This window comes from Magallana gigas, chromosome 1 (genome assembly GCF_963853765.1).
Source record: "Magallana gigas chromosome 1, xbMagGiga1.1, whole genome shotgun sequence".
NCBI lineage: Eukaryota > Metazoa > Mollusca > Bivalvia > Ostreida > Ostreidae > Magallana > Magallana gigas.
The window spans coordinates 63,840,207-63,860,543 of NC_088853.1; the positions used below are offsets into that span (position 1 = coordinate 63,840,207).

At 37.6% G+C, this 20,337-nt stretch overlaps 4 protein-coding genes across 4 annotated transcripts in view; 3 read left to right on the forward strand and 1 right to left on the reverse strand.

The window, feature by feature from the left end:
• LOC136274997 (ATP-dependent DNA helicase pif1-like) overlaps positions 1–20,337 on the forward strand; it is a 423,530-nt gene that overhangs the window by 142,704 nt on the left and 260,489 nt on the right. The window lies entirely within an intron of this gene.
• Positions 1,651–3,085, forward strand: LOC117685688 (uncharacterized). The gene has a single exon (XM_066080144.1). The coding sequence runs from the start codon at positions 2,092–2,094 to the stop codon at positions 3,061–3,063; it is 972 nt and encodes a 323-aa protein (XP_065936216.1). The 5' UTR covers positions 1,651–2,091; the 3' UTR covers positions 3,064–3,085.
• Positions 5,755–6,777, forward strand: LOC117685681 (uncharacterized protein F54H12.2-like). Its single transcript, XM_034460152.2, has one exon. The coding sequence runs from the start codon at positions 5,755–5,757 to the stop codon at positions 6,775–6,777; it is 1,023 nt and encodes a 340-aa protein (XP_034316043.2).
• LOC117685865 (skin secretory protein xP2) lies at positions 16,052–18,859 on the reverse strand. The gene is made up of 4 exons (XM_066087393.1): positions 18,856–18,859; positions 17,607–17,777; positions 17,177–17,359; positions 16,052–16,947 (listed from the first exon to the last, which is right to left on the reverse strand). Exons 1-4 carry the CDS (start codon positions 18,857–18,859, stop codon positions 16,052–16,054), a joined length of 1,254 nt encoding a protein of 417 aa, XP_065943465.1.

Here is a 20,337-nt window from a genome sequence, read left to right on the forward strand (position 1 = left end):
GCTCGACATTGGGACCGGTGTATGATGAAAATTACCCCCTCCTCAACAAGAAAAAGACAGAGATTAATGTAGAGGACTTCATACTTACTACACTTCGGTAAATTATATATAAAAGGATATACTCATGCTTTCACTTTTGTATATTCCCGTTTTGGGAAAGATAGATGTAGCCAACGACAAATCGCTTGAGAGTACTGGAGAATGACTTACAATAAGTTTGCTGGTTTAATAATTCACTAAATTTCGAGAAGGGCTTTGTGGAATTTTGTTAGTTTTGTTTCTCTGTCTGGGAGAATTTTGAAAAACTGATATGGAACCGCCTTATATCGATCTGTACAATATTGTTGACATATTAGCGCGTAAATCTTGTTGGACAGCGGGTATTTGTCCACATGTAGACAGATTATAGGGCGTCCCACTCTATAAATCACTGATACTGGCTTGTTGACTCAGTAGTAAGGGGGACAGAGTGCAGTCACTCTGCAGTCAGGATGACGTCATGCGTTTTCCCCAGGGATGACGTCATGGGTTTTCCCCAGGGATGACGTCATGGTTTTCCCCAGGGGGTAGTCTACAGTCAGGGGGTAGTCTACAGTCAAGGACACTCTACAGTCAGGATGACGTCATGGGTTTACAGGGAGTCTACAGTCAAGGGCGCTCTGCAGTCAGGGGGTAGTCTACAGTCAAGGTGGGACTCTTCAAGGACACTCTACAGTTAGGGGTAGTTTTTAGATAAATACAACGATGATACTGATTTGTTATTAAAAATGGAAACTAAGGAGAAGCAGTACAAATGGAAAATTGTAGCATGGAATGCTTTAAAAAACAGTGACAAGAAAAAATGGACTTTACAAGAGAGTCAATGGTTTGACAAAAAACAGACATGTATGAATGATTTTAAAGAAAAAATGAAAAACGGTTACGATGTTGTAGACAGCTGGGGATCCGAAGAATACCTAATGAAACGTCGAATTATGCCCAGAAGGACTTTTACGATTTAAGTTACACAGAGATGTGTGCGTTAATTTTTCATTGGGCGAGTTGAGGGTATAAAAACGCTAGACAACACAAAAACACAATCAATGTGACAAAAAATGACTGAACAAATGGTCATGATGGAACTTCTAACAAATAACTGTGGAAACGAGTGCAAAGGCATGCTAAAAGATGAGTTGAAAAAAAGAATAAAAATAATTATACCTGGGATTTTTGCGGTCGCGCTCATTATTTCTTTGTGCGTTGTTGTCAGTGTCCTACACCAGAAGAAGAAGAAAGACGACACTTTGATATACCGTGTTTTACGCCCTACATTAAACAGTGCACTTAAAACTTGTTCATTTGTGGATCAGTATCCCCTTTCAAATGAGATTTACGTCAGGATATGTGTCAATGAAACTGTTCAGATTGATATAAGACGGTTTCATAACGGAAAACCTGGAGATGAAGGAATTATCTTGACCAGAGCACAGTGGCAATACCTGAAAGCATCTGTAAATCATATGGATGATTCTATTTTAAAAGCACAGAAAAGTGAGAAATAATAAATCAAGGGATGAAGAATAAGAACAAGACTGTGCACTTTTCAGAAAAGTTAACGGTTACCCCTATTCCCTATGAAGATCGAAAAGGGGAATGGATGGCCATGGCTTTGGACAGATATCGCTTTAAAAGACGAATAGAAAACGCATCAAATATCATTAGCCCTGTATTGGAGAAACATTTACAAATAATAGCAAGAAATTACACTAAGCTAGATGACAGTCAAAGGCAGCATTCTATTTTAATGTCAGCACCTAGAGTCATGGAGCAGTCTACAGTCAAGGAGGAGTCTACAGTCAAGGAGGAGTCTACAGTCAGGGAGGAGTCTACAGTCAAGGAGGAGTCTACAGTCAATGACGTCATACGATTACACACACCACCACGTGATCTAAATTGGGAGTCTACAGTCAGGGAGGAGTCTACAGTCAAGGAGGAGTCTACAGTCAATGACGTCATACGATTACACACACCACCACGTGATCTAAATTGTATATAAACTTAAATCAATTTGGAAAATTCACCAATTCTCTGAAAGTCTTTGTCGTCAGCAAGATGGAGCAAAAACACAAAGATCTCATCAAAGCAAACTACTCTACATTGGTAAAGAAGATGATGTCTGGTTCAGTAGCAGGACACTTATACGCTTCGCACATCATTACAGATGAAATGAGACAGCAAATAGAAGCCGAAAAGACCAGTTATGACAAAAACAGGAAACTATTAAGCATTATTTTGCGTCGAGGTTCAACGGCTTTTATGGGACTCCGAAAGGCATTACTCAAAGCTAACCAAGGCGACCTATCCAGACTCCTGATGAACACTGATGAAGATTCAAAAACCGAATACGAAAAGAAGTTAGCCATGGCAAGGTCGTTAGTGATCAACATGAAAGACAGGGGTACGTCTGAATCTAAAAAAGACGAGCAGGAGCAAAGATGTAGAATACCATTAGATGACGTAAACGACCTCTTTCTCACTGCCATGCCTTACAAGGGGATACTTTACATACATATCCGACACCTTGCAGAGTCCTACGGCCGACTCATTGCCACAAAGAAGGGTGTTACCTTTCCTTTAGACCGATGGTTGAAGTTTGAAGCTCTTTTGCCAGATATCCAAAGCTACATCGACAATGTCGGACAAGAAAATGACGAAGCAGAGTGGCATGTTGGCGGAGGAGTGTTCGTTTCATTATCACCGAACAATCCTACAGTAGACATAAGACATTTCTGGAAACCAGATGACGCTACACAACCGGTTCCAACAAAGAAAGGAGTCACACTAAACAGGAACAAGTTGGCAAGACTTGGGTATGCTGTCGAAGAGATGCATGAGTATGTTCCGGAGTTAAAAGACGTAGAACTCTGCATGCTGAGCGAGTCTCACCAGAATCAGCTTGGAATGCTTAACTGTCCCGAATGTACTCCTTTCGGATACGACCCACAAGAGACTCTATCCTCCTCCATGGAATGCAACTCTGGAGATACTCAAGATCCAATGAACCTGCAGAGTGATTTTGAATGACAACTTTTTAATTGATATTTTACGTTTGTGGCTAGGATATATATATATATATCTATACATCTATATATATATATATATATATATATATATATATATATATATATATATATATATATATATATATATATATATATATATATATAATGTATGAAAATATTGTATTCCAACAAAAAGAAAATGATAATCGACCAAACAAGACTTGTGTTTTGCTATATAACTGTGCACTTAGAATCATGTAGATAGTTTGTGTCAAGTATGTCAAACTACACGGATTACTTACGGGAGCTTTATTATACACCCGGTAAACCAGGCGCATTTGCTGGTCCCGAAAAATTGTACCAAGCTGTAAAATCAGAGGGCAAATATAAGATTGGTAGACAAAAAATTAAACAGTTTTTAAATAACGAAGATGCTTATAGTATAAACCGATTCGAAAGACATTTCCTCGCTCAAATGTGGTTGTTGACACGATTGACTCTATGTGGGATGGTGATTTGGCAGACGTCAGCAATATAGCTTCTCATAACGATGGATACAGATTTCTGCTAGTGTTAATAGACATATTCAGTCGATTTTTATTTATCGTTCCTTTGAAAAATAAACAAAATCAAACGATCATTGAGGGGTTGAAATCAGTTTTTCAAAAAGGAAGAAAACCGCACACATTGAGAACAGATAAGGGTAGCGAATTTAAAAATCGTTGGGTAAAAGCTTTCTTAAAAAAAGAAGCTATTAGTGTTATATACACTCAAAACAAAACTAAAGCAAATTATGCGGAGAGGGTAATACGCACCATGAAAAATTTAATGTATCGCTATTTCATGAAGACAAGAACGTACCGCTATGTGACTGTATTACAAGACCTGGTGAACAGCTATAACAAAAGACCACACAGGTCCTTGGGTAGTAATGCACCCGCTAATGTGAATAAAGATAATGCTGACGAAATCAGACTAGATACATATCTATCGAGACAGAAAAAGACCAAACTAGACAAAAATGTTAAGGTTGAAGAGGACGTAAAAACATCAAACAAAGTATTACGAAAAAGAATAAAACCTGTGTTTAAGTACAAAATCGGAGACAATGTGAGAATATCACAACTCAAACATCCCTTTCAAAGAGATTATCAGCAAAAATGGACAGGAGAATATTTTAAAGTGAGTGTCAGATATAAAAGAGGAGGGATTCCTGTGTACAAAGTAAGAGATTTAGACGATGACGCAATCGAAGGTACCTTCTACGAATCGGAACTTCAGAAAGTCATAAAAACAGGAGATGTATTGTACAGAGTTGAAAAAGTGTTCAAAAGACGGCGTCGGGGGAACATAAAAGAGGCCTTTGTAAAATGGGAAGGATGGCCGCGTAAATTTAACTCGTGGATTCCAGAAAGTTCTTTAGAAAACGCCCAATAAAAACGAGCAAGTTTCATCTATCCTTTTTCATTCAAAATGAGCGTCCGAATGGTATTGACGTCAACCGACTGCTCTGACTATTTTGATAACAAACCAAATCGTTTCCGAGTTCAATTAAATAAGCAGATTCCATTCGAAGGATATTGGTCAGTTGCATTAACAGAATTCTCAACAGAGAGTTGGATTTCTTCAAAGAAGAAGAAATCGGAGTTGTTTGTGTGTTGTGATATCTGTGAGGAAACGATTGTTGGGGGGAAAGACGCCCCTCTTTTGAGACGTGTATGTCTTGGGGAAAACCCAGAAAACATAGCGTTTACTGTACCCTATTACATTCCGGTGAAAATCTGTGAATTACAACAGATCTGTATATATATAACTGACAGAGAAGGGAACTTGGTTTCATTTTTAGATGGACCGGTGACCGTGACACTTCATTTTAAAAAGTTCCCTTACGTTTTATGATGAACAGTCAGACTTACGTTAGCGACCCCAGACTCTGGGAAGCGTTTTACAAAAATATGGCAGAGAAGAAGTTTAATCCTTACAGCTACAAGCCTAAGCAAATAGGAAGAGGAAGAAAACGACATAGATCTTACGTCATTCCTTTGAGGCCACACTCACAATTAGAATCTACCGTGAACTCAACTCACGTGACTCCCATAGCTGCAGTGGAGGAAAGGGCGAAAACTGAACACGCGAATGATATCAAAGAAGGTGTTCCATCCGTCAAGATACACAGCAAGAGTATAAAAAGGCCCTGTTCTGGATCTTCCGTCATTCCTACAAAGAAGAGGAAGACGGCAGCACGTTCCAATCAAAGACAGAAGAAGAAAACCAAGTCTCGTAAACTAGCTAAGCAGCAAAAATCAATCAAAACAAAGCCGGTTACAAAGAAAAGGCAAATACCTGTCAAGAAAACAAAGTCAGCTCAAGTGAAAAAATTCAAGATTGACGCCTACAAGAGTATCTTTCAGGAATAAATATGGCTTTTTTAAGCGGTGATAACAAAGACATAGCTCAGCCTATGGAATTGTCTCTGTTTGCATCACCTACCAATCAAGTAGCTGTAGAGAAAGTATATTTTACGGAAGCTAGACCAATATCCAGCATAGGTGTATCAGACACACCAATCGAAATTGTAGTTTCGGGTTCGGGTGCAGAATATATAGATTTAAAAAGAAGTAAATTTTACGTAAAAGCACGGATTTTAAAAGCCGACGGAACAGCTTTGGCTGAACAAGAAAAAACGAGTATCGTCAATCTACCTTTGCAAAGTATGTTTTCTCAGATGGACGTCTATTTAAACAACAAACTGGTGTCCTTCAATACAAACAACTATCCATGGAAAGCGTATCTCAAGACAATTTTGTTCAGTGGGAAAGACGACTTGAAGTCTCAAAAGCAGTCAGAATTGTTCTATAAAGACGAAGGGAAGATGGACGACGCCAACGCTTACAACGGAGGTAATGCTGGATTGGTGCTACGATACGGTTTTACTGAGCAAAGTAAAACTTTTGAGCTTGAAGGAAACCTGAAGGAAGATATCTTTGATCTAGACAAGTACTTGATAAACGGAGTAGATATTTACATCAAACTATTTAGATCCAGCACCCCGTTTGTAATCATGTCTGCAGAATCTTCAGCAGCTTACAAACTAGAACTGTTGGATGTCGTGTTCAAAGTTGCAAAGGTACGAGTTGATCCTGGCGTTCTGCTGAACCACAGTAAACAAATAGAATCGACGCCTGTAAAGTATACGATATCAAGGAACGAACTAAAAATGAACACGATACCCAAAGGATCGACTGAATTTTACTGGGACAATATTTTCCCACAGGCTGTACCAGACCGTATTGTGGTAGCTCTGGTAGACCAGAAAGCTGTCAATGGTGATTATTCGGCCAACCCATTCAATTTCGAACACATGGGAGTAACAGATGTCGGTATATACGTCAACGGAGAAAGCGTACCTGGTAGACCACTAAAAACAGACTTCTCGGCGGGACAGTATGTGGCAGCTTACACTCGTCTGTTTGAAGCATCGGAAAAATGGAACTCTGATGCTGGACTGGATATCTCCCGAGAAAATTTCGGATCGGGATACTCTTTGTTTGTCTTCACCATCGATCCTTGCGGGTTTGGCGAAGAATATTTAAACCTCATTCGTCGAGGAAATACCAGACTGGAACTGAAATTCAAAGAAGCTACAACTAAAGCTGCCAACGCCCTTGTATTTGCTACGTTTTCTTCCCTGCTTGAGGTGGATAAGTCACGTGACATCAATTATATTCAACCATGAACTCGACGCAGATGTTAAATATTGTGAGAACGGACCCATGCTTAAGACGTTACGTAAAAGGAGTGTTTGCTAGCAACACGCTACCTGCAACTGTGACTCAGTTTCCGAGTGCATTTATCGTGAACACACAACCTTTACCGTTCCCCGGAGAACATTGGGTTGCGTTTATTGTGTTTGACTCGTTTCACGTAGAATTTTTTGACAGTCTTGGAAAATCACCAGCCGATTATAATCCCGATATACAGAACTTTTTCAATAAAAATAAAATGCATTGTACTTTCAAAACAATCCCATTGCAACCCTATTATTCTGATTGGTGTGGGCTTTATGTATTGGTGTATTTAATTGCCAGATTGTGTTTCAAATATTCGTTGAATCGGGTGTATGCTTTGTTTCCTAACATACATGTCAATGATACTTTTGTAAAACATTTTATGCATGACTATGTGAGATATTAATAAAATGAGTTCAAACTGTACAACGTATTATCATATAAATATGAGGTTAAACGCCACGTGCTTTCAGTTTAAGAATGGCCAAGGAAAAAGAAACAGTGATCATGAACGACTGGTGGAAAACGAAAGCTTTGCTTCCATTTTCTGCCCCTACGACTATTTTGAGTGGTAAAACCTATTTTACTAAATCACTTCTCCAACATGCGAACGGAATGTTCTCTGTTCCGGTGGACAAGATTATTTACGCCTACACCGAATACCAGCCCATCTTTGACGACATGTCTCGGTCAATCCCAAACTTCACATTACACCAAGGTTTGCCGTCTAAAGAAGACATAGAACAGTATACGGAGGGAGTCAATCACACCATCTTGGTCTTGGATGATTTGATGTTAAAAATAGCTCAATCTCAAGATTGTGTTCACCTGTTTACGGTGACATCTCATCATAGAAACGTGACTACAGTGATGCTTTCACAGAACCTTTATCCTCCCGGGAAATATGCCAGGACCATATCGTTAAATTGTCTGAATGTTATTTTGTTTAAAAATTACCGCGATTCCAGACAGGTTATCACGTTCGGTTCTCAGGTATTACCGGGACAGGTTTCTTTTTTCAAAGCCGCTTATGATTCGGCGACCAGAAGAAATTTTGGGTACTTACATGTCTGCTTAGAGCCTACACAAAAGAGGGAATACCAGTTAAGGTCTTGCATACTCCCCGGAGAAGATATGATTATTTATCAACCTATATAAAGTTGTAGTTAAAACATTTCGTCTTAGTTGATAATCATGAAGCAGACGGTGAAGAAGCATAGAGCTCTTTTAAATTTCCTTTTGTATGCTGACAGTACACAACAAAAACTAATTATGAAAACCTTTACTAGCGAGCAATTCGACGTGATGAGTGAAATAGCTCTAAATATTTATACTGGTACATATCCTTTGCCCAAAAAATATATAAATGAACTGAGACCATTCGAATTAGACATTCGCAAGCTGGGATCCAGAGAAGTGAGCAACAAGGAAAACCGTCGAATATTATTAAACCACATTGAATTGGTGCCTTTATTATTGAAACCCATCGTGTCGAGTTTTTCATAAAAAATGGCAAAAGAATTTATACTTGTACCTAAATTAAAGTATGACCGTCTTGTGGGCCAGCATGTCGAACAACAATTGTCCTCTACAGAGACTCAAAATACTCCGAATTTCCCAAAGGAACTTATGGGCGATAAAGAAGATAAAAACAGCATGTTACAAGAAGGAAGGGGTTTTGTCAGCAAGAAGCAAACTATCGGCAGACCTCCCGGAATATCTGATGGTAGACGCAAAAAGAAGAACAAAAACATTCCTTGGATGGCATATTGACATTTATGAAATGAAAATAAAAAAAAACATTTTTACATGACTGGTGAACGGAATTCAATAAAAATGATGTACAAATATACATTTTAGCGTTATCGTTATTCTTTTAAAATCCAAATGGCAATGTATCTAAATTGGGTAGAATTCTACGTTTGGTATAAACCATTTTATAGTTTTTAAAGCGCTAAGCATAGCTCAGCGCTTTATTGTCGTTAGACTTCTATTTCCGGTGCAAGGAATAACTGCCCTCTATGAGCAGAAATATACATCATTTAAACTGGTAAGAGGTATAGGGAACCAGTTATCTGGGTGACGGAAATGGCCGAGTAGATACGATTGGTTTGCAGAGCTTACGTACATCAGCACGGGATGCTACGCAGTGATGAAAAAAATATCGTGCGTATTCAGAAGCTAAAATGTAGAAAAATAAAATCGATTCTTTGCAAGAAAATGTCAAAAACTGTGATAAATTACTGTTCAAAAGGTATAATTTGTGATTTTAACATATCTTTTTGCGAATTCGTAGTTTTGTTATATTACTGCGAATGAATACATCGAACACATCATCTTCAGAAAGTAACATATACTTAAAGAAATCTGGCCTTCGATACTTTAAATTGATATTCATTAAACATAAACCAAAATTTCAATAAGGCTCATTTCCGCCTACGCTTGCACACAGTAAATTTTCTTAGAACCAAGCTAGGTTAGCGCTTTTCAGTACTTTCAGTACTTTGATTTGTTTCGACTCTGTTGAGAAGTTTTCTCTTTCTACTGTCCCTCGAAATTTTACAAGGATTGACGATCTCGATTTTACTTTCGGGTGACGTACAGATGATCGATTTTATGGCCTCGAAATTGATTAATTTCGAGTTGGCCCAGTTCAATGTAAATCCTCGAACTTTACATTCTTCTTTGCCAGACGATGTGCGATAGGCATAGTTCTTTGGACCCCCCCGAGACGAATTCAACAATGTAGCCGTCTTTGGGGCGGATCTCGTTCGTTAATTCTCCTAAGTAATTACCTATGGGAAGGTAACTCAAATCGTCCGACCGTTTCGTCTTAAAAATGACACTGTCTGTATCGAAATACAATACGTTCTCATTTAATTGATCGAGAACACTGTACAATTTCAGTCGAGCCCACATAGTGGTAAACGATGCAAGGAAGATATTGGTTTTGTTATCGAATTGAGTAAATAAAGGACTGTTGCTCCATTCTAAATGAAGAATGTCTTTTGAGACGATGTGGAAATTGTGGGGGATTTTGGTCGGATCAGAGAGCATTTGAAAAAATGTTTCGGCCTCCGTTTCGTGAATAAACGTGGACTGTTGCATCCCCAACCTCTGACCAAATTTGCCCCAGAAGCTATTCAAACAGGGTTTGGCTAAACATCGCAACCCTGGATTCAGCATAATTTTATCGTATTCTAAATCTATGCCCTCTTTTTCTTTGTAATCCTCGATGTATTTACGTTTTGCCTCTTCCGTTTTACAATCAACTGGAAATCCCGACGCCTCCTGTTTAATTTTTAAGAACATGTTGACGTACTGAGTAAACAATCCCCCCTCACACGAGTCGGCGTTGTACACGGACGACTCGGCAAAGTGATAGACTTCGTAGGTATTCAAGATTGTGTACCCTTTAGACATAGCCATTTGAATTTCAGGAGTACACCACGTGCCCGTGATGGCCCTCTCCTCTAGGGAACACGTGCAATCGTTCTGATTTTCATTGTCAGCGCAAGTTCTACACAAGGGAAACTTCAATTTTCCATTCGAACTGTAAGGAAGCACGGGGTGATAGAGATTTCTAGGGGGTAAAATTTTAATTTTAGCAAGTCCAAAATACTGAGAGATGTCTTGAAAATTGTCCGTGACGATGGTAGGATGTCCAACGGGATATCGACAATATTTGTTTGTCCATGGATAAAGACTGGTAAAGTCGTAGTACTGAATGGTTTCGTCTTCCGCCGCCTTGTAGTGTAATTTTATGGCATTAGTTCGACCACCAAAAAAACTATCACGTGGGTCCAATCTGTCCTGTATATCCAATGTCGACACGAACTGCTGTAACGCCGCATTCTTTTCCAGTTGATATTTAAATTGATGTTCCCAAATAAAGACGACTTTGTATCCTAGATCCTTGAGCTCTCGTTCTCTCTTCTTCGTCATTTCATATAATTCCTGGATCGTCTGATTGGTGGAAGGATGTCTGAGATGATGACGATCTTCGGCGTAACAAGACGGACAACCGTGGAACACACAACCTATTTTTTTTTGTTAAAAATGAGAGAAAACAATAAACGTATTTTATGGTCAACACTCGATACGCCGCCGCCGCCGCCCCCTTCAATTGAGGGGGAGAGGGGGTAAATGTTAAAGATATGTAGGTTTATGGTCTTACCATAAAATTCGTAAACTGTTCCTTTTCCGGTTGGAGAGGGGACAAATCCGTCACATCTGTAGTTCGTGCCTGGAATCTGATATTCACCTCCGTTAAGAGCGTGTGAAATATGAATGGGGTTTCCCCGCTGACGGCTTTTTTCCATTAACCACTCTAACCATTGAATCGAAACTTTACTGTAGTTATCGCGTTTTGAATACCCTTGAGAGGGAACGACTGCTATTGGACTCTCGAACTGTCGTTTGCCTATTTGCACGTTCTCGTCATGTTGAAGGTCGACTAAGGAGACCCATGATGCTTCTTCGACGTTGACCACTTGCAGTCCTCTTAAATGTTCGATGTCGTACCATTTCGTGTCCCCGTCTTTGGTTATTTGTATTTTTTCCTTGCCTTTCAAAAATAAAGACTTAAATACGCCCATGCATACACTTGCGATGGTGACGTAATCGAAAGGGTCGACTCCATAAGTAGTTTGTATTTTTAACGTTCCGTCTGCTTGTGCAACGTTTTCTTCGATGGTCGTCACGTCGATCATTAACTTTCTAAATTCGAGACAGCCCCGTCGCAAGATATCGACGTCCGAGCGGCAGTATTGCAACATTTCTTCTCGAAAATGAAACGTCTCGTCTTTTTTCGTTGCATGCCAGTCTTCTAGTTTCTTTCGCTCTTCTGTCGACAGGAATTGGTATCCGTAGTACTGCAAGTCTGGATACGGGCCCACGTAATTTTGATGAGCTTTGGTGTTGAATAAATGAGGAAAGTATCCTTTGCAGAGTTCTTGTAGACCAAACGCTTCTGGTATTTTAGCTAATTTCATGGGAAGAAAGTTGAGAGAATCCATGAAAGTTAAATTCAGTTTTTGGGCTATGTGCATGTACATGATCTTAGAACCATTGTATATGATTTTGCTTGGTCGAATGGAGTGTCGGTCGATGAGAACTTCTAAAACAGGGTACAAGTCAAAACTTTTTGCATTGTGTGCAATTAAAATCGAGTCTTTGCAGTGCTTTCTGGTGACGTAAGCGCAAAAGTGTTCGGCGGCGTAGTCCCAGGAAAACACCAGTTCCCTTTTTCCACACGTGTCTTGACATGGCGGTGAAACGTATTCTCCTTTGAGTGTCCGAGAGCATTTTCCACATCGTGTTCCGCAATGACTGCAGGTGGCATCCTCTACCAATTCCTCTTTTTCGCATTGATGACAAGTGCTCTGTAGTACTGCAAAGTTAACTTTGTGTTGCATTAAACCACAGGACGGATCACGGCAGTTCTGACACAGTCTACAGTTGACGCACTGACGTGGCTCTTTAACGCAATGTCGACATCTGACACGAGACGGACTGTATCCCGCCTCACATTGGAACACGTCATCTTGCCGTGTCTCAAAATCGTAAAAGAAGAATTTCTTGTTTCGCTTTTTGATGTCGGATCCAAACGGTTTCTGGTAACAATTATGTTCCCCGGTTTGATATTCTCGACAGTTAGGGCACTGCCATTCTTCGCAAACGTGTAACTCGGGGGAACGCTTCACACGTTCCAGAACGACTCTACATTTTGTACATTGGTAAAACAGGTCACAGGCAGGGGGATAACTTTCATTTTTGACTGTTCGTTGCTCTTTATGACTTTTGAAACACACTAGAGATCGACAAACTCGACCACAGGAACGACAGCCCATTTGGACATCCGTTTCCGGACAGTTGTTGCGTAAACATACCTCACAAGAAGTGGCACAAGAATGTTTTGATTTATCTTTATACGGTTTTAAACAGGTATGACAAAAGTACGACGCTTTGAAAAACCCTTGTATGCTGGCAATCCCGTGCCAGTGTTTTTCATTTTCTGAGTCGATATGATATAGATAAAGACGAGGTTTTTCCTGATCCTTTGTCACCCTGACGAACTTGTTTCCTACTCTAGAGGACACGACGTTTATAGAGACATTGAGTAAGGTTTCGAAAGGCTTGATGTCATTAAGACCTAAATATCTGTCGGTAGGCACCCCTGCTCTTTGACACAGCCACATCGCTCACTCGGTTTGTTTTTTTTTTCTCGACGTTTTCAGGACGTTGTTGTAATAAGCCTTGGATACAGTACGGTGTTTGAGAACGTCATCTAGCATCTCCTCATTGGAATCATTCTTCACTAACTGTGACCAGGTATCCGCGTCTACTTTTTTACACGTTTTGAGAAAACACAGACCAATGGAAATAGCCATGCATAAATTGTTATCGTTTTGTACATGAAAAAGTGATTTTTTTTCTTTCTATGCTATTTTTGGGTCCGAAAAGAGAAGTGATGGGTAGTTTTCTAGGGTTACCTCCCCCTTTGGGCAAATCGATGGATCCTATGGTGACCAAAAGCTTTCGTCTATGGGTAAGCTTTCGTTCGAATTGAGTACTTTGACGATTTCTGACATTACAGCATCTGCATTCAGAGTTTCCCAGGATTGTAGCGGGACCACTATTGCATTGTTGAGACTCGGGTGACTGATGACCACTCGCCCGAGATCCGCATCGTGACCCCTGGCTTGCGACAACAGGTCGTCAAACATGTCGTGCAAATTGTTTTGTATGTCTATTAATTTCTTACCCCGCCACTGTTCGTTAAATTTGACTTTGAATGTCGTATCGCGTACCCAATGTTTCTTAAAGGTTCTCGTATCCCTCTTCCAAATGTAGTAAGGTTTTTCTGGCGTGTCCTCAGAATCGGAGCTATCCTCACCGCCCCCAAGCTGTACACTCGTTGAAGGCTGATCGCCATCAGCGAGGGTAGGTCGACTTTTTTTGGCAGGGGATTCCATCTCCAAAAGAACCTCCTGCCATAAGTCTTCGATGTGTTTTTCCCAATTGAGTTCTTTTAATCGGTCCTCGACCTCAGCATCACCAACTAAACCATTTGCGGCGGCAAATAACTGCACAGCATCACTGTCGTTCAAGGAGTCGAGGATTTCTTTCAATAGACTGCTGTCTGCCATATTCTAAATTCAGAATATTTATTAATGTATAGCATGCTTCAAAATACTGATTTGTAAAACTTTATTACATCATAACTTATTCAATTAAATTTAATGATGTCCTTAATTTATTCATTTTACTACACTTTAAAAAAAGAAAAACAAAGCCTGTTTGAACTTAAGGTAGCTATCTACATCGAATTTTTACCTCATGACTTGTTGCAGTAATTTTAGGTAACCTTGATTTCCCTGTTCAAAGGCGGACTGTTGCTTTCAATTATTTTATATAAATTTTTTGGTAATTTTTGAGAAAAAATGGAAAAATCGGTTTGACTGAAAACGAGAGGTGATAGAGTTTTAAAATTGCTTCTAAAAATTGTATATTATAAGGTTTATAAATAATTTAAAAGTGGCGATAAAGACTTTGTATTTTTTATAATAAAAAATAATTATTAAAAATTAGAAACAAATTTTCTTAATATTTTTTTTTTTAATTTGAAAACCAAGTCATTTCCAGCCATTGAGTATAAGAAAAACATATTTTGAAAAGATATTGGAAAAAAATAGAAAAAAATAAAGCTAAAAAAGCCTACTTTCAAAGTAGACACTAACCTGATCGGAATTAAATTAGGGAAAAAATGGAAATATTCTTCATTTTTTTTTTTATTGTTATGACGCTAATAACTAATTAAACCCTTTGTAAATTGAATGAACTTATCAATAATTAAGAAGTTTGGTGGTGAAGCTTCATTTATTTTCGTGCCAGTAGGTTTTTTTAATAATTAAGATCAGGATCAGGCAAATTTTAATCGGGATCGGTTTGATCTTGAAAATTAGCAATTTTTCCTTAAATATTTTTAATTTTTTCCAATTTCTTTCTAAAATATGGTTTATATATATTAGTTTTACTTGATAGAAACATGTCTAAAATATTTTGACCATAGGTTTAAAAAATATTTTTAAAATGCACTAATTTTACAAATATTTTTTTTATTTAAAAAAACATATATCTCATTTTACTTTTATAGTTATGCTTTATTTATATTTCATAATTTTTAGAGGAAACTTGAAACTCTATCACCTTTCATTTTCAGTAAAAACTATTTTTCCATTTTCTCTCTTAATTGCTAAAAAATTCATATGAAATAATTGAAGGCAACTGTCCATCTTTGAACAGGGAAATCAAGGTTACAATGTACCTAACAATATTGCGACAAGTCATGAAGTAAAAATTTGATGTAGAGAGCTACCTTAAATTTATTTCAATTCAAAACAATAAAAAAAAAAAGCAAAATAGAATACTTTTTATTAACAAAATTCCTGTAATATAGATTTTAAGTATTTCTTAATACTTAACATATTTTTAAGAAATGACATTAGGGAAAAAACAAAGTAAACAAAAATACTGGTCTAATGACAAAAATCTTTAAATAGCACTAAACATGTTTAATATTAACCTTGTACAAACTTTTTCTTTAAGACAACTTTTATATCAATAAATTCAATTTCTAGCTTCACAAATGTTCAAAAATATTTAAAACCCACATTGTATATCAGGTAAATAATATTAAGGATTGTAATCTATAAATATTGGATATTAAATATTATTCTATAGGAATACGTTCTACACCAATTAACCCTAATGTCATAACTTAAACATCACAATTATAATAAGCAAATGATCAATGTTAGGTGTAAATCACAATTATCAGTTTTAAAAAAATAAAAAAGCTTAAACATCATTTAACATCAATTGCGCATGGCAAAAATCACCAAATAATCACTGTCATGTGTAAATCATAATACTAATCAACAAATAAAGACAGGAGTTAAAATTTTCCTTTCATCAGTATTCAAGTAAAAGACAAACTGTCGCATAAAATAAAAATTAAAAAAAAATACAAAAAAAAACATAAAAAGCAACCCTAGGAAAACACAACAGAAAAAATAACGAGTCAATGTCCTTAATTAAACAATACCATTGTACTACATGTACATTCATTAAAAAAATTACTTGATACAACGTCATCAAAATTTCAAATTTTCATACTTCATAAAAGTACAGACTATACATTCATCAAAATATTAAATCTTACTGACTTTCAAACATTAGTTTCTTTCTTGCTGTTTTGCTTCTAGTAGTTGGTCCCTGCTGTGGAGCGGGGGCGTGTTGTCCTTGCTGAGGAGCGGGGGCTTGTTGTGCCGGTTGAACAGCGGGGACTTGTCCTAGCTGAGGAGCGGGGGCTTGTTGAGCCGGTTGAACAGCGGGGGCTTGTTGTCCTGGCTGGGGAGCGGGGGCTTGTTGTGCCAGTTGAACAGCGGGGGCTTGTTGTCCTGGCTGAGGAGCGGGGGCTTGTTGAGCCGGTTGAACAGCGGGGGCTTGTTGTCCTGGCTGGGGAGCGGGGGCTTGTTGTGCCGGTTGAACAGCGGGGGCTTGTTGTCCTGGCTGAGGAGCGGGGGCTTGTTGTGCCGGTTGAACAGCGGGGGCTTGTTGTCCTGGTTGGGGAGCGGGGGCTTGTTGTGCCGGTTGAACAGCGGGGGCTTGTTGTCCTGGCTGAGGAGCGGGGGCTTGTTGTGCCGATTGAACAGCGGGGGCTTGTTGTCCTGGCTGAGGAGCGGGGGCTTGTTGTGCCGGTTGAACAGCGGGGGCTTGTTGTCCTGGCTGAGGAGCGGGGGCTTGTTGTGCCGGTTGAACAGCGGGGGCTTGTTGTCCTGGCTGAGGAACGGGGGCTTGTTGTGCCGGTTGAACAGCGGGGGCTTGTTGTCCTGGCTGGGGAGCGGGGGCGTGTTGTCCTTGCTGAGCGGCTTGTTGTCTAGGTTGTTGAGGTGTGTCTGTGTCTGCTGAAGTTGTGTATGATGATGGTGACAACAAATGTATATCCGAAATGTTAAGTTCCGGGCAGCAGCGATTTATCAAAAACTTTACAAGTTTCCTCAGCCCAAAAAATATGATTAATGATGTAACTGCAACTGCCCAAGCCAGAAATCCTAAATAAAAAAAAATAGAGTAGATATACATGGATGAACTATCAACAGAGTATTTAAATTCTAGCACAATTTAAGTAATTTATACTTCCGTACATTTATAAAGCGAGTTTTTCCTAATTTTTTCGTTGATCTAATTTTTGTATAATCCTTAATTGTTTCTTTTAAAACAAACACATTGTTAACAAATGCTTTTTTTTTTTACACCATATTGAAATAATATGACTAATACCAGTTCCCACATCACTTAGTGATTGTTGAATTCTGTGCCAACTTGTGGGGGGCTCAGATGTAGCTCTATATCCCTCAGCAACAGATGTAGGTTCCTCGGCTACAGATGTAGGTCCCTTGGTTACAGATGTAGGTCCCTCAGTTACAGATGTAGGTCCTTCAGCTACAGATGTAGGTCCCTCAGCTACAAGTTAAGTTGGTAGATTTTCAGTAGCGTTGTCATTACTATTGTGGGAAGAGGTTTTATATATGAAAGAGAAAATATGTCATCTTTTGATTTGTTCGAATATTTATACTTCTGTACATTTTATAAAGCGAGTTTTTCCTAATTTTTTCGTTGATCTATTTTTTGTATAATCCTTGTTTCTTTTAAAACAAACACATTGTTAACAATTGCTTTTTTTACCATATTGAAATAATATGACTAATACCAGTTCCCACATCACTGAGTGACAATTGAATTCTGTGCCAAAATGTGGGGGCTCGTCTTTCGGCTACAGATGTAGGTCCCTCGGCTACAGATGTAGGTCCTTCAGTTACAGATGTAGGTCCCTCAGTTACAGATGTAGGTGCCTCAGTTACAGATGATTCCTTGTGATATTCTTTAAATGTGAAGTAAAATAAAAATTTAAAAAATAATTGATAAACATTTTCCTCAAACCACTTAAAAATCGAGTTTTACGGACACAGCCTTTTTAGTCCAAAATTCCTGTAGGAGCTGGCACGATAAAGAACCCCTTTTGATAAATATTCTTTAAAACAGAAGCACTACTCTAAGTTCCTATATGTAGATTTGAGGATTTACATTAAAAGAAATCTGAATAGCAATTGAATAAACTCATTTTTCCTAACCTTTGTATTTGTGCATTAAAACCAGAAAATGTTGTTATTTTTAATTTCTACTGTACTGCTATAGTTGTCCGATGCTTGGTAAATATTGTCCGATCCATGGTGAAATAGTTCAACACCTCAATAATTTGCTTTATTTTCTACATTTTTAACAATTTTACAAATTTTTCTCCAATATTTAAGCAAGGGGAAAACCTGTAACTTTTAAAACAAGTTTTATTTATATTTGGATGATATTTTATTCGCGAACAAAGGGAAAAATCCAAAGGTGTCCGATGCATGGTGAAATCACCCTATAGTTTATGTATACACAGTAGATATTTACCCCCAGGCTACTCTATATAGCTACATTAACCATACACAGAAAAAAATATCTTTGTGAAACGGATTGGGGCTAATGTACTTATAAAATATACATTGTTCTTTTAATATTTAAAGGAAGGTATTCACACGTTTTCTTACAAAATTGCGTGAAATACATGACATGTACAAGGCAAATTGAATCACAGAATTACAGAAACTGTAACTACCGGAAATATATTTTTAAAAAAAGAACGACTTGTGAGATGACCCCTCCCCTTCTTTTTATCATTTACTACATAAACACATTCCATAGTAAAGATACAACGATTTGATTGGCTGATTAAATCACGTGTTCTAATTTTTCTCACGATAATTTTAAAGTCTACGAATCGTTCCCTATAAGCCCCCTCCTTTTAAAAATCACTCAAAATTACCAGACCAGTCCATATTAAGACAATTAACGACTTACAGGTCATAAATGAGAAATTAAAGGGTCAAAACATTTTAATTTGAACCACCCCCCCTTACCCATATTCCGCAATGTATAGATATGTACATAATTTACTTACCGAATTCATGATCATGGCATTGAGTTCCATGTTTGCTCCGCACTACTGGAAACGGCGCCTTTCCGTTGACGACAATGGTTACATCGCACTTTGCAACCCGAATTTCGCGTATCTGGACATTGACATCGACGACAACACAGTTGCTTTGTACGTAGAGAGCGCAATTGACCAAACCATCACTGCACGAAAAAACGCCTTTTATTATATTTAATTTGTTATAAAATGTTTACAAAAGATGAACTTGAATCTTTGATTACCTTTTAATTTCTAAAAGATGATCTTTTAGCTTTAATTTGAGAAAAGTTAACGAAAGGTCAACATTTTTCAACTTTTATATTTAAAAAAGGTGATTATTACCTTCTGTTTTCGAAAGATGAAAAAATATGAACTTTAATTAGCCGACATATTTAAAAAGATAATTTTTCACCTTGTGAATTTTTAGAAAGAATAATATATTAATACATGTTAATTTTTTTTTTTTTTTAATTATTCCTTACTTGAAAACTTATAATTATCAATTGCACGTAAAGTGTCACATTTGTTAACTTCATCCTTTCTTCTTTAAATTTATCAACTGTTTAATATATTGGCATATTTTCCCATGTATTTATTTAATTATCTACATGCATTATCATCAAATAAGTAAATTAATGGCTCTAGATCTTTTCAATATTTATTTTAAGAAATAATGATATATATAATAACATGTTATCATGTACACACATGATATACCATTGTTGAACAATTAAATTGTGACTTAAATTGAAATTAAATACACATACCAGTACTTAATCAATTTAATTGTATAATTTATACAAATACAAACTCATTTGAATCCTTTTGACAACAAATTAAAAGTCAAAAAGGAAAGTCAATTATGACAAGGTAAACACATTTATAATAAATGTATGTACATTGTGTTGTCAAAAAAATCATCATAAAAATGATAATATAAATGATTTCAATAATTATGATAAAACAAAGCAGGGATATAATATTCAGTTCACACAATATATCTCTCTCTTGGGCAAACTACAATAACATCTTTTCCCAAAATACTTTCAGTAGCATACACAAATTTACTTTTTATTCTCTGAACAGGAATATACATTGATGAACTTTGCTGTTCAAATTGATTTCTATACCATATTTCCACTGGTTTTCCAAATGAAAATCTCAATGAATTTGGTAGACGTTTAAACCAAACAACTTTTGCTAAATAGTGACTTTTTAATTCACCATCAATCATGACTTTGTGCTCAAAAAATCTGACAATTTGACCTGGATGGGGTGTGAGATCACTATAAGTATGTACAAGTTCACCATCATCTCCACACCAGAATGCTAAAATAAAGGAGGAACGGACACTACGGCCGTGCTTTGAGCCTAAAACAGATCCATTTATGTACAACTCTTTTCCTACTTTCACAGAAGTACACAA

Bases quoted from the DNA above. Each gene is read 5' to 3' on its own strand.
- LOC117685688 (XM_066080144.1), top strand. From the start codon at position 2,092: ATGGAGCAAAAACACAAAGATCTCATCAAAGCAAACTACTCTACATTG.
- LOC117685681 (XM_034460152.2), top strand. From the start codon at position 5,755: ATGTTTTCTCAGATGGACGTCTATTTAAACAACAAACTGGTGTCCTTC.
- LOC117685865 (XM_066087393.1), bottom strand. The intron at 17,360-17,606 runs GTATTAGTCATA...CTTAACTTGTAG, and splicing joins ACTCAGTGATGTGGGAACTG to CTGAGGGACCTACATCTGTA. The intron at 16,948-17,176 runs GTATTAGTCATA...TTTTTTATTTAG, and splicing joins ACTAAGTGATGTGGGAACTG to GATTTCTGGCTTGGGCAGTT.